Below are 14,608 nucleotides of genomic sequence, written 5' to 3'. Positions count from 1 at the left end.
CTGCTCCATCAGCTGGAGTTCCACTTCTTTATATACAATATATTCCATTTTAATTTCCTGCAACGATATGGTTTTTGCTTTGAGGAAACTTGCGTTTTTGTATAACTTTATTTTCGAAATATTGTACGAAATGTTCGTTGATTTTGGGTGTTTATGTGCTTTCAAAAGCATTAATACCAGAATTATTCGCTTCTGATGACCTGCAAGTACCATGTGTTCAGTTATGACGTAATACATTACCGGGTTTGGTTTGAAATTGGGTGACGTCATAATTTTTAAACATAAGGCACTTTTAAGCTTCATCTTGAACGTACCCGAAAATCAAATCTAATCTATCCTGAACAAAATCAGAATGTTTTGCTATATGTTAAATATTCGATTGAATGGTAGCTTATCTTAACAAACATGTGATAACCACATAGTGCTGTTGTTCGTGAATATGATGTAGCTTTTAGCAAGACATATTTTAATAAAAAGAGATATACGATGTTTATTGTTTTTTGTAAATTGAAAATAGCGTAAATAAAATCAAAGAGTTATGACTAACGAGGTGGATGTTGTTTTTTTTATCTGAACAATTCTTAGCCGTATCACATCCACATACATTTAAATGAGTACGAACGTACTAACCAATAACGTCTCCGATAAAGTATACGACTATTAAAGACGACTAGTATTTTTGGAAGCTTGTCGATAACAAATATTGCGTGTCACTCTTTTGATCTCTCTACTTATTAATCAATCAAAGCGCTGTAGGCGCTAATGGTCTGGGGCTAGATGTAGTGTGGCGTTAAATGCATTAAGGATGCATTGTCCGAATTTCTCCCTTTGTCCGAATTTATACGGATCGACCCAAGTGGTTAAGTGCAGAAGCTCTGAGACTGTAAGAAAAAACAATATGTGTGTATATACTACAGTGTACATAGACAGATGGAGGACTACACGATACTGGTGGTTGGAACGATAACCTTTTGTTCAACTATACAGATCTGGTAGAGGTTTGTCTACATAGGCGGTGAAGATACACAACAACAACAACATTGCCGCAAAAACATTGACGTTAATATTGGCGTCAAATAAATCACTTTCAATAGCCTAAAATAGATTTATATTACATAATTAACATATCAGGAACACACTTATTTTTCCTTTGTTATGTGTATACAAAAGAAAATCCACTTACCCTGATAAAGAACGGTGAGCAGATTGTGTACTTTGTCTCACGTAAAACTTTTCGCGCTCGATTTGCGCGCTCGATCTACGCAGTGAAATACCATATCCGGTTACATCGTCTATTTCCGAGAATGATCGTGACTATTTGTTGTTGTTGTTTTTATTTTATTTTTTCTGGAATGTCTTGTTAACGCAAAATAAAATAACAATATTTTAAAAATATGTTTATAAATACCAAATATAATGTCTTCAAAAAATGTCTCAGAAAAAAAAATTCTTACTGTCTCCGTAAACACTCGTATCTTTTTGGCCTAGACCGTCAAGTGAGGAACTTATTCTCGCATGAATATGTAAACAATACAAACTATGTCGTAGCCAATGTTTAGCAATTTTGCTTCGATATTGTTTTTTTTTTACTTTTTATGACACTGTCGTGTTATGTAGTGATGTTTTGTATTTACAAGGCGTGTTATTGAGATCTGCGAAGAACTTATTTTATTGCGCATGCATTAAGTGGTAAATCGGAGTTTTGTGAATGTGGTTTTTGGCAGCCAGCCAATTCGGATAGGCTCAGAAATTGATATCATCATTACTATGGCCTTGAGGCTACGCCCCAGGCCGAACAATATCTTGGCGAATTATGTCATACAAGTTGAAGTGCATTAACACATGTTCGTCATTTTCTATATATGTGAGGCAGTTAAAGCAAGTCATTTCATGTTGGGGAATCCCACTCGTATATGCCTGTTTTTATTCTAAGGGGTGTAACCCCGCATCTACATTTAGCTAATGCACTTCCTTTTACCATTGGCATACTATAACAGTTAAGAAAGGGTTCAGTCTCAAAACTAGCTTTAAATGTCTTATGAATTCTTAATTCATTCCGTCCGCCTCTTACGGTGTTAATATATAGTTTCCAGTTGTTTTGATATTTTTTAATCAAAATAGTCACTTCTTGATCGGTTATCCGTTTGTATGTACAGATTGATATTACATTGTTAGTACATATCATCGATGTTGTTTGATGACAATATTTTTTCCATGTATATATAAATAATTTTGAAACGTTTGCGGTTGCGTTACGACCAAACGAAAACACGTATGTTCATTTGCCTGCTGTCCATGTTCACACAGCGTAAAAAGTGTCCAATTATTTATTCTGATAATTTATGATCAAAGAAAATGCAATCTTATTTCTACGCTTATTATACCTACCATCATCATCATCATCATCATCATCATCATCATCATCATCATCATCATCATCATCATCATCATCATCATCATCATCATCCTAAAAGCATCATGGTCAGGTAATCATCATTTTAATATCGTAACATAGGTCTTCGTCGTCATGTTGATCACAATCTCCTTTACCACCATATTCACAAATACAACACCGTGAGCAATAACACCAAAAATTCAATCAAAGTACATGACGCGGCTCGTTTGCAATCATTTGCGTGCTGTCTAGTTTGTAGTACTATCTTTTGACATTTCACACGCAGTCTGTTTGAAATCTATAATATTTTAGAACAATAATCAGAGTGCTAAAACTATGAAAATTTACAGGTGCGAAAGTCGTTAACTGTTTGCCCCTAACTTGGGACTAAGATGAAACTGAATTAAATGTTTAATTAAATCACACGAGACTATCCGAGGTGCTGTTGCGTTTAAAGTTGTAACATAATACGTGTAACACAAGTTAAGTGTTTATTTATTAGAGTCACCCCTCTCGATTAAGAACCGATCTGTTTTAACTTAAGAGACGTCCTTTACTAATCAATATCTTATTCCTCAGTCATGCCTTTTATGTCGGGAACTTTACAGGAGGCAATTGCTAGATCTAACTAGCTGCTTCTTGGAAAACGTTACATAATGTAAAATTATTATGTTCTACGAGGTTAAAGAAGACGTTTCAATTAAACTGGTCAATATATTATGATGTAAAAAGTGATAGAACAAAACATGTTGGGATAATTGTATAGGTCAACTCTTTGTGCAGCCTTTTACATGTAAAGAACGCCTCTTCTTTTCCATTCTATTCTCATAACCTTTTTTTCTGGTATCCATGTGCCCTCCCTCGGTACAGCCATACGCGTGTTTTTCCCTTCTTGTGTTATACGATAAAAAATTAATGACAGACACAAAGATTTTGAAAAGTTCAATAGTTTACTTCATTATCATATGTTTCAAAATTATCACCCTAATATTATTGTTCCAGACGTTAAATTTTACGAAATGAACGGCAGCTGTACATAAGAGTGCATGGCAGAACCACACATTATCATTGTACTATTTAATTTTGTTTGCATAAACATAGTTTTCGTGTAATGCGTTCTACGCGCGTGCGGGACTTTTTTTTCATAATATCCATGCCTCCATGTATGTTTAATCAGTGAAAAATAAACCAACGAAATTGTATAGGGATTTTTTTCCCAGATTTGAAGCAGAATCAGCAACAACAACTAACAATTAATAATGATCAAATTTGTTATTCGGTGCGATTAATGCAAAAATGTTTTTTTAAACATTTTCATAAATCTTGGCAGATATTGAAGTGTGTCATTAATAAATGTAAACACTGGATATAAAATGCTCCAGTAGAAAACAAGACTAAAGTTAAAGAAAGAAACAAACCCTCAACTGGACTCGAACCACTGACCCCTGGAGTAAAAGTCTAACACTTAGACCATTCGGCCATCCGTGCTCATGCAGTGAATGATGTATTTTATGCATCGTATAAGCAATCCTCGTTGTGTCACAAAATATAACGACAACAAAAGAACTCTCAAAATTATTCAACCGTTTCGCGTTGCAACGCTTAATAATTTCAGGCTTTTAAATCGTCAAAAGATGCATATAATGGATATTGCAGAGTATGGTAAATGTACAGTATTGCTGTTTCTTTACAAATATGATAGCTACAACGTAAATTTTCGAATTTGAATCAATTTTTTTTTTCAATTTACCAATACGTGAAAATGCCCCTTTAAGATTTAAACTGTTCGCAATTGTAAGATTTTTTTTAATGTTGAACGTTGACGTCAGTCTGATATTGTTTCTCTAGTCGCATTTAAACCGGTATTATTCGACAAAGATAAGACATGGTCACGAACTATTTAATCAAAACACCGAGGTCTCGAACCATCACTTTCTTTGGTGCCCAACAATGTTCTGGTTGACAATTTCGTGTGTTGCTGGCGTCGCCTTTGGGTACGTAACACATCTTAACGTCATATTACATTTTCATCAGTTGTTATAATTATTATATGAAGATATGTTTTTGTTAAGAATGCTTTTATAATTAAAAAAGTCATGGTGATTAGATTTACTGATCTAGTGTAGACCAATGTTTTCTTTGTCATTTTATATACTTTTAGATAGCAGTCATTTTGTTACTGGTCCGAAATAAATAAACTATATATTTTTAGTTTGAATGAAGAATAGGGAGTTGTTTTTAAGTATATTTTATTAAATGTTGAGTCATTAAGGGTATTTATACTATCGCATAGACGATATATGTCTTACAGTCGTACGCTTTTAATGTTTTATTATATATTATATAACATCTTAAGTTACCTTCAATATATACCTGATCATTTCTAATTATTATTTGGGGTCTTTATTTTGGGCGTTTACAAGTTTATTTGGTGTCCTCCGTCGCTAGACATGTATATTTTATTACAATTGCATGATCAACATGAATAAAATTAATGCTGTTATGATAATGTTTTGCTTACGTTTTATATGATGCAATATATGAACTAGTATGTATAAATGCTCTTTTTCTAATGTTGTATGGTTTGAATTATACACTTCCGCCGCTTATAGAATATATATAAGCTTACATGTATAATACTTTTTAACCACGAATGTCTCAATGACATGTGAGACGTTTTATCCACGTATCTAATGTGTGTTGCTAGGCAGCTTCCCAATTATCCCGTACTGACCGAGGCAGTGGACCCGGGCAATTATCCCTCACTGACCGAGGCAGTGGACCAGGGCTTCCGCCTGTCTGACCTCAATCGCGATGGCATTTTACAGGTACACAACCATTTGGTTTTATCGACATGGTTTATGTAAATATAAATGGGCAACTTATTCGAACGTAATATTCGATATATATTTAAAGTTTGGTTAATACATAGCGATTTTGAATTAGGATGCGTATGTTTTAATTTTATTCACTCAGCCAAAAGAAAAAGATTTATTGATTAACCGATTAATAACGATTTCGATTATAATCATTCGATTCAATCAATATTTGAAAGAAAAAACAACAACAAATAACAGACAAACATTTATGCAATTGAAATGTTATTATTTAATAATGCTCTGTTATTTGTACTTAATGTCTTAAAATAGTGCAAGAAACATACAGAATTAACTGTTACCTTCTCTTAAGGCTAATGCAGCTATTATAAACCGTTTGCCTTGCAAAATGTTCTGAAACCCTTTGTAAATATTTATAACATTTAATATCAATTTTTGTATTATATGTTTATGCCTTTGTTTAGAATTCTGAAAGCAATCATCTTGAGTTTAAGTCTGATCAGGAAGCTTTAATATAATTAAGATTTTGAATGAACATAGTTCGTGCAATATGTTTACTAGTTTATGTGCTTTCCACACGGATAACTGTATTTTGAAAGATGGGTATTATACTCTATTATATTATATCAAACACAATTAATGTTGTGCTTGCAAAAAATGGTCTGCACATAACAAATTTGTCTTACACACGCAAGCGCTTTTAATAGACTATTACTTTGCCAATCATCTGTGTTATAAGTAACATTAGGCAAATAAATTTACGTAATAATATTATTGGTTTTAATTTTAAATTCTGTCTTTCCACTAACAGATGTCCGAGCTGGAGGCTTGGTGGCAGACTCAAGATTTGAACCGTGCGTTATTCAAGATACTCTCATGGCAATTCTTTGATGAGCAACTAAGAATACATAAAGAATTAAATACACACCTTTTTTACATAACAATCCATGCAAGTGTAGGTATTAAATTATAATGTTATAAACACATAACGCGTGTTACCTTTATATGTAAAAACTTAACAATTGTGCTTTCATTATATTTTCAAAATAAGGTAATAGGTTTAAGCGCCACTTTGAAACAACTTCTCGGCGCCAAAATTACAAAAATAAGAGAAACGTGAATAAATCAGCAAATCGCCATGAACAACGCGTTTAAAGTTGTACATAAACATCTATTTGGGAGTTTGATACGTTCGAACTAAACCATAATGTCGTTATAAAACGCGATGTAGTGACGCATATTTCGATTTGATAGGCCTTAATACATTTTGCAGTTGCAATCTTACATTAAGATCTTTAGTTTATCATTTTACTTTAGGTGTTATCTACCGGTACATGTAACAACTGAAATATTATTTACACGTACATTGACATGCTATAGTGTTCCTTGAAACGCAGACGATGTTTTTTTAATAATTGCAATCGAAACCACACACCTTTTTAAAGTAAGGAACGTACGCACAGGCAATGAATTGCACATGAGTAAAGAAACCCGATTTACCAAACCATAAAACAGGCCATTATATTATGACCCTCTACAAGTCTCTTTACACATGCACCAGAAAGAAGAAATCACACAATAACAAAACGTCGTAAAAACGCAAATGACTTGATTTCAACACAAAGGTTTTCTAGGTTACCACTTACTAGGCTGCTCAAAGACCTGCTTAGGAATGGAACCAGGTCGATTAAACCAGAACACACTAATTTGTTTGAATTTGTTAAAGTATTTTACCCTTTAAGTAACTCTTTCCCAGACTCTTAAAAGACATGCGCCATACTGAAGAAACTCAAATGTCCAAATATGGATAACACGCCCATGACTTCATTTCAAACCAAATATTCCGATGGTTTACCAATACTAAGACGAATAAATTCTTTGCGCACAAAAGACGAAACCCGCAACAAAACACACGAGCTACTGTCAACAATAAATAGTATAACATCTATCACCATAACAATATCATTCAATTATTAATATTGTATTTTATATTTAAAAAGCATTATCATGGTATTCAATACAGTTAACCGCGTTTTGTGAAAACTGGGCTGAGTGCATATGCATAAAGTGTTTTCTAAGTTAAGCCGGTGTATCCCGCTCGGGCTTATCAGAGACACTTTCCGCTTAATCTTGATTTATCTAGGCAGAGACTTGCTTTAAGCCAAAAATACCATTAAAGCGGAAAGCTTCGTCGCTGATAAGCTTGTAGAGGCTAATCTGGGACGACACTTTACGCACATGCATTAAACCAAGTATTCCCAGAACGACTCAAGTGTGCGCTATATATTCAGATGACAACCAATTGACCGTGGAAGAGGTCATGAAAGCTTTAAACTATGACAGATATACCGTTCAGACAATCTTCTTCGACATCTATGACCAGGACGGGGACGGAAAGATCCCACACTCCTTCATTGTGGATTATGTCCATATGCTCGACCACAACGGTTTTTGCTAAAATATATGGGTTTTTTTCTTGGTATAGCGTGCCAATAGTGTGCCATATGTCTTAACTCCAGTTTTGTTCGCGATCATATTGAAGCCTTCGCCAGTGTTTTTGCTTAGGCAAATATACAATTTTATTGGGCGTTTTGTGGGGTTTTATTATTCCAAGTATTTTTCTGCGTAGATATTAATTATTAACTGTGATTTCAATTCTGAGAAACTTAAGAACGGCATTAAAACAAAACACATCGCTGTATTGCACCGAATAATGAACTGAACTAATCATCTACATATTTATACCTCCATTACCAATGGTAATGGGGGCTATATAGGAGTCTCTTTTTCGGTCCGTCGGTCTGTCGGGCGGTCTGTCTCAAAATTTCATCCGATCTTCACCAATCTTGGTCACAAGTTGTATCTAGATGATGTCTAGGTCAAGTTTGAATATGGGTCATGAGGGGTCAAAAACTAGGTCACGGGGTCACGTAGTGCGTTTCAAACCGAAAGTTTGTTTGGACCATAGCTATGTCATTTATCGTTAGATTTTAAAATGACTTTGTACATTTGTTCACTATCATTGGACGGTGTGTCATGCGAAAGAAGTACGTCGATATCTCCAAGGTCAAGTTCACATTTGGAGTTGCCCATAAATGAGCTTGTCCGGGCCATAACTTTGTCATTTATTGAGAGACTTTAAAATCATTTGGCACATTAGTTCACCATTATTGGAGAGTGTGTCATGCGAAATAATTACGTCGATATCTCCAAGGTTAAGGTCCCACTGTGATTGTAAAGTTTAAAAACGGCCATAAATGAGCTTGTCTGGGCCATAACTATGTCGTTCATTTTGAGATTTTAAAATCATTTGGAACATTTGTTCACCATCATTCGACGGTGTGTCATGCGAAATAATTACGTTGATATCTCCAAGGTCAATGTCACACTTTGAGTTCAAAGGTCAAAAATGGTAATAAAAGAGCTTGTCCGGGTCATAGCTATGTCGCTCATTGTGAGATTTTAAAATCATTTGGCACATTTTTCACCATCATAGGATGGTGTTTTCATTTGGCACATTTTTCACCATCATAGGATGGTGTGTCATGCGAAAGAATTACGTCCATATCTGCAACGTCAAGGTTACACTTTGAGTTCAAAGGTCAAAATGGCCATAAAAAGATCCTGTCCGGGCCATAACTATGTCATTTATTGTGAGATTTAAAAATTAATCGGTATAGTTGTTCACAATCATTGTACGGTGTGTCATGCGAAAGAATTACGTCGATATCTCCAATGTCAAGGTCACACTTTGAGTTCATAGTTCAAAAATGTCCACAAATGATATTGTCCGGGCCATCACTATGTCATTCATTGTGAGATTTTAAAATAACTTGGTACATTTGTTCACAATCGTTAGACGGTGTTGCACTCGACAGAATTGCGTCGATATCTCCAAGGTCAAGGTCACACATGGAGTTCAAAAGTCAAAAATGGCCATAAATGAGCTTGTCCCCGCCATAACTATGTTTTTCATTGTGAGATTTTAAAATGACTCTGTACATTAATTTTGTTTAAAGTCATAGGATGGCGTGTCATGCGAAAGAGTTCAAGAGTTCAAAGGTCAAAATTTCCATAAATGATAATGGCATAATAATTTTTAAAAATCGCCATAAATTAGCTTCTCTTGTTTTGTAAAGACAGCATGCAAAATAGTCTGTGTAAATGCAACATGTGGAGGTATACGTCACGCCTGTGGCAAAGCTCTAGTTTAAAGATCTAATTGACTTTCATTGGAACAATGTTAGTTCCACCCAACGTCTTTCAACTTGATTAGTATGTGCCTTCTTATATGCGACATTATTTAAACTAATGTATATGTACATAGAATCGATTTAACAATGTTACGTTTGGAAAACAATTTATAAGCAGACTATATTTGTTATATTGCCCATTAGTTGATTTTTCAGGGGATGGTCAGATTACCCTGAAGGAGTATGAACAGTTCACGGTATCTGTGAGTATTCTGTAGTTGTTAAAATATTAGCATTCTAACATATGCTATGACGTTGTCATCTGTGGGTTTATATCAATTCAAGGGCAAGTTTGTGGCATCAAAAGACTTCTGGGTAACTATGAAAATGTAACAACAATTTTATTAGATTTATTACCGACGTCCTCATTTATATAACTGATAGATACACCATTAAATATGTTTATCTTTTTTCAAATGCTTCTCAAATTTCGATATACAAACAATCGGTCGGGTAACTTTTGGATTAAACAAATTATTTGTTTTTATTGAAAGCTGTGAATAAAAAGGTATAACACATTTTACATTCTAATATGTCTATACACATTTCATTGTAGATTGCGGTGTGTTTGTCCGGGGATGGAAACCATGGAGACGGAGCCAACTGCAGTTACTTAGATCCCATGTTGAATGAAAAAATAAATACCTTGTCATACAAATAAGCAAACGTTGGTTTTAAATGTCTTTATGTCTAGCCACGACAAATTAAAAGAAATACACAAACATGCGAAAGTATTGTCAATTACAAGTCCATGAGCATGCTTCAAAATGCCCACGTCCTGGAAGACCTTATCATATCCTTGAAGACCCTTTATCATGTAAAAGCCCGACGAAATAGCCCACCCAATGTCAAATCCCGACCTAAACGCGTTTGACGTGGTACTTATGAAACAATACGACACAGCATAAAAGCACCAGGCCAAACACACGTATACACAACTAACACAAAACATGAGTGAACCGTCGTGAACATAAATTGTGTCACCATACTTCACTAAAATGAACGTGTAAAAGTAAAGTAATTAATATACAAGTGCGATTCATCTAAAAATAATTCTTTATCAATCGTTTAGAGCGACCAAAATATAACTACTTGTATAAATGAACTATATTGTCCGAACGGTGAGTTCACAATAATTAAAATAAAGCAACATAGAACGTTTGGACAAGCATTGAATTACACACGAATAAAGAAACCAGAAAACACACACGAATGACCAAAACATAAAACACGCCACTATTGGATTTGAATGGCCCTGTTTAGAAATCACACTGATCAAACGTGATTAAATCGCAAATGACTGAATTTCAGCACAAGTGTCCTCTTGGTTACCACCTTCAAAGTTGCTGAAAGACATGCACCGCGGAATGGAACCAGGTCGACCACATCCGAAACAAATCCATTGGTTGGACTTTAAAGCATGTGCTCATTAGTGATATGAGCTAAAACGAAGAAACTACACGTTTAATTCATGATTAATAGGGCAGTTATTGTATCACAACACATATTTTCCTAAGGTGACACTATATCTAGACATTTACATAAATTATGTACGAATGAAAGAAACAGACCTACAAAACTCACAAGCTACTCTCAAAAGTAAAGACTACAGCACATAACACTAAAACATTATCATTTTATTCATTATGCTGCGTGCTTTCGTTTAACAGGAACATCATCCTTTTTTTCTATAAACAGTGTGATACATTTGCAGATGACTGTGCGCTATGCTTAGCAGATGACAGTGTGCGCTGTATTCGCAGATGGCTGTTCGCTATGTTTTGCCGATGGCATTGTGCGCTGTATTCGCAGATGACTGTGCGCAATGTTTTACAGATGACAGTGAGCGCTGTAGTCTCAGATAACAATGTGTGCTATGATTGCAGTTGCCATTGTGCGCTATATTTTCAGATGACAACCGAGTGACCGTGGAAGAGGTCATGAAAGCCTTCATTCTTACCAGAGCGATTGCTCAGCCTTACTTCAACATATGTGACAAAGATGCACTCCTTCCTCTTGGACTTTATCAATCTACTTGAACGCAACGGTCAGTTGTTAGAAAATGTCTTGGTTGTCATATTATAGCTTGCCATCATTGCGTCATATATCAAAACATGATTTTTGTTTTCGAACGCTTTGAGGTATTCGTCTTGGGTCTTTACACAATGTGGGACTGCCTGGCTGGTCATTCTGTTAAAGGACACTCAGTAGGGTCTCCTATTTCAGAAGTATTTTACTTGACTCTATTACGATATTTCATTACGTAGATATTCATTGTTAACGATTGTTTAAATGTTGGTAAACGTCAGAATGGGTTTCGTATTAGAACAAAACAAATCGTTGTATTACATATTAGATAAATGAACCGAAATAGTCATCAACACTTTTAACTTTAAGATATGTTTAACTTAGGAACCATGTAAGTTTAAACCGACGTCTGTCAACTTGAGTAGTATGTGCCTTATTATATGCCAAAATGTTTTTAAACAAATCGATTCATCGATATAATCGTTATCGGAAAATGATACATAAGCCCGACTTCAAGACTGTGTTCATGCTATCGTTAACATAATATACTTCCATATTACAGTTGATGGTCAGATAACCCTGAACGAGTATGAACATTACATAGTATCCGTGAGGATTCTGAAATTTTCACAATATTCGTATTAGTTCATATGCTATAAAATCGTCATCTTTGACTTGATATCAAATCAAATGCAAGTTTGTGGCACTTAAAGGACTGCTCGGTTACCAATAAAATGTTTACTAATACATTTTAAGGTTTATTGCACACGTGATCATTTACACGACTGAGAAATACAGCAACTAAAAATGTGTATATCATATTCTAAATGCTTATTATGTTTTAATAGACAAACAAGTTTTATTGCAAAATGTAAGTATTTTTTATTTTTTTATAAAGAATCATTTTTGTTTACTGTTAGAAAGGTATTTGTGAATACAAACGAATTTTAATGTCCCTTTTTGCATTGTAATGTATGTATACACATTTAATTGCAGCTTACTGAATGTTTGTTTGGAAATGGAAACCATGGTCGCAGGGAAAACTGCGGAAACTAAGATATCAGATTGAATGAACAATACCTGTACTCGAAATACAACTAAAACAAATGCTGGCTTTAATTGTATGAATGACTAGCCCAAACAAAACACCAGGCCGACAAAACTTGTAAAAGTCTTTCAGTTTTTTTGAATCAAAAGGCAATCATATGAATGTCACAATAATGGTATGATTAAATAGGCATCTGAATAAAGTTACTCATTATTTTACTTACAACATAAAGACTGCAATACGTACATAATAAATAGGTTGGACTCAGTGTGCTCAATTGACCAGACGCAAAATTATCGATCGCTCCGCCCACATAGTCACGTGGTCTAGTGATAAGAAAATTCGGACAAGCAGATCGCAATGATAGCGGATTAGACTTGTGAAATACTATAATTTGTAACGATGTATCATGCTATTTTCTACAATATAAAATGTTATAGCCGCACACTAAACTAAACTGCTTTGTAAAACTTTAATACAATCATAAATGCTTTAGAGAGAAATTGCATAATCAAAATAAATGAGTAAACGACGGACTGACTATCCGGAAACGTTTCATATGCATATTATAGGGAGTTAAATAAAAATCCGTTGTAAAAATGAGCAGTTATTTCATATTCATTTTGAAATTGTATTAAACAGCCTTACAGTGAATCCGGTGGCTATTCATATGTAATTTATTTTTTAAATATTTTTATTAAATGCAAATGACACATCTATATCATTATGGGTTTTTTGTTTATTAAACATGTTTAGATCTTTCTTTTATTGTGTTATTTTTAAAAAGACACCGATTCTTTTAATTCAGGTATTAATTAAATTTTAATTGTAACCATAATTTAATATAGGCCTAATTTCGTGGTTTCATTAACAAATTGTCTGATATTCATGTTACTTCATGTATTTTTAATGCGAACTAGTTACATGTCTTTATCGAAAAATGAAATGTTGGTATTACGGTGCTGTTCACGAACATTCGAATGGAATATATTAAGCATATTATGCATTTGTTTATTTATAACAAGATAGACCTTATATGTTCATTGGAATGTTCACATTCTTCCCCGTATCAATATATGTTGTATTAGAAATGTTGTTGTTGTTGTATTATAAACTTGAACTTTTAAGGACCACAATGGAAATAACGGCTTGCTCTTTTTTGTGTTATCCTTGGTTTGGTGAGCATGTCATAGTTTATTGTACATGATATAGTTTTTAATAATTGCTTATTATTATATTCTATGTTATGTTGTGAACTGTGTATATGCTTTCTATGCCGAAATAAATCTATCTATATATCTATCTAACTTGAAGTCGTTAAAGCTGCCTTAGCCGCATTGAAATAACTTTTTTGTTGTTTTTGTTAAAACAATATTGAAGTTTACAATTTATAATGATTTCTCTTGTTCATGATCCACAGAAAATAAATATATAATTGTAAATCATTCTAGTAATTAAATTCTCGTTTTTTGTGTACAGTACCTAACAATGCCTTAATGTTCCTTCATTCTGAGATCCGCGCAACATACTGTCATTTATTAATTATCGACAACTACGCTGAGAATATTAATAAGCACGTGTGGCAATTATTATGTTGCCCAAAATGCTTAACAATATTGTGCATCAAACGGTTTAAGACGTTTTATAGAACATACAACTGTTGTGGTCAAACTATTTATTGTGTTTGTTTTCTCATTACTCGTTCATATGTTCAAGAAATAAAGGTAAAATACTGACCTTTTATAAAGTATGTATAGCACATACAATTTTGAATAATGATCAAACAGTAATGATCAGGCATTTGATATAAAATCTGTGTAAACTCTTAAAAATTACGTCCATTCCATATGTGCGACACGCTTAGTTTGTCGGACAAAATGGCGGCCAGATAAGCGTTGCTGAGGGGCGTGTGAAAAATCGATGTCTGATTGGCTGATCGGAAAATTCGATTTGACATGTGGCGACTGGTTTATTACCAATACGTTCATCCTTGAACATGCTTATACCGCACCACCCCCTAAACGAGCTTATCAGTTTCCCGCTGTGT

The 14,608-nt window shown here is 34.1% G+C and overlaps 1 protein-coding gene across 1 annotated transcript; it reads left to right on the top strand.

The window, feature by feature from the left end:
* Positions 1-4,235: 4,235 nt before the first annotated feature.
* LOC127838519 (uncharacterized) lies at positions 4,236-10,207 on the top strand. Its single transcript, XM_052366317.1, has 6 exons — positions 4,236-4,389; positions 5,103-5,223; positions 6,044-6,086; positions 7,524-7,679; positions 9,642-9,688; positions 10,042-10,207. The coding sequence occupies exons 1-6, from the start codon at positions 4,346-4,348 to the stop codon at positions 10,144-10,146; spliced, it is 516 nt and encodes a 171-aa protein (XP_052222277.1). The 5' UTR covers positions 4,236-4,345; the 3' UTR covers positions 10,147-10,207.
* Positions 10,208-14,608: the final 4,401 nt, after the last annotated feature.

The sequence above is a fragment of the Dreissena polymorpha genome, chromosome 7 (assembly GCF_020536995.1).
Source record: "Dreissena polymorpha isolate Duluth1 chromosome 7, UMN_Dpol_1.0, whole genome shotgun sequence".
NCBI lineage: Eukaryota > Metazoa > Mollusca > Bivalvia > Myida > Dreissenidae > Dreissena > Dreissena polymorpha.
Note: the sequence above shows the minus strand (reverse complement) of the source record. Positions and strands in the feature narration are given on the sequence as shown.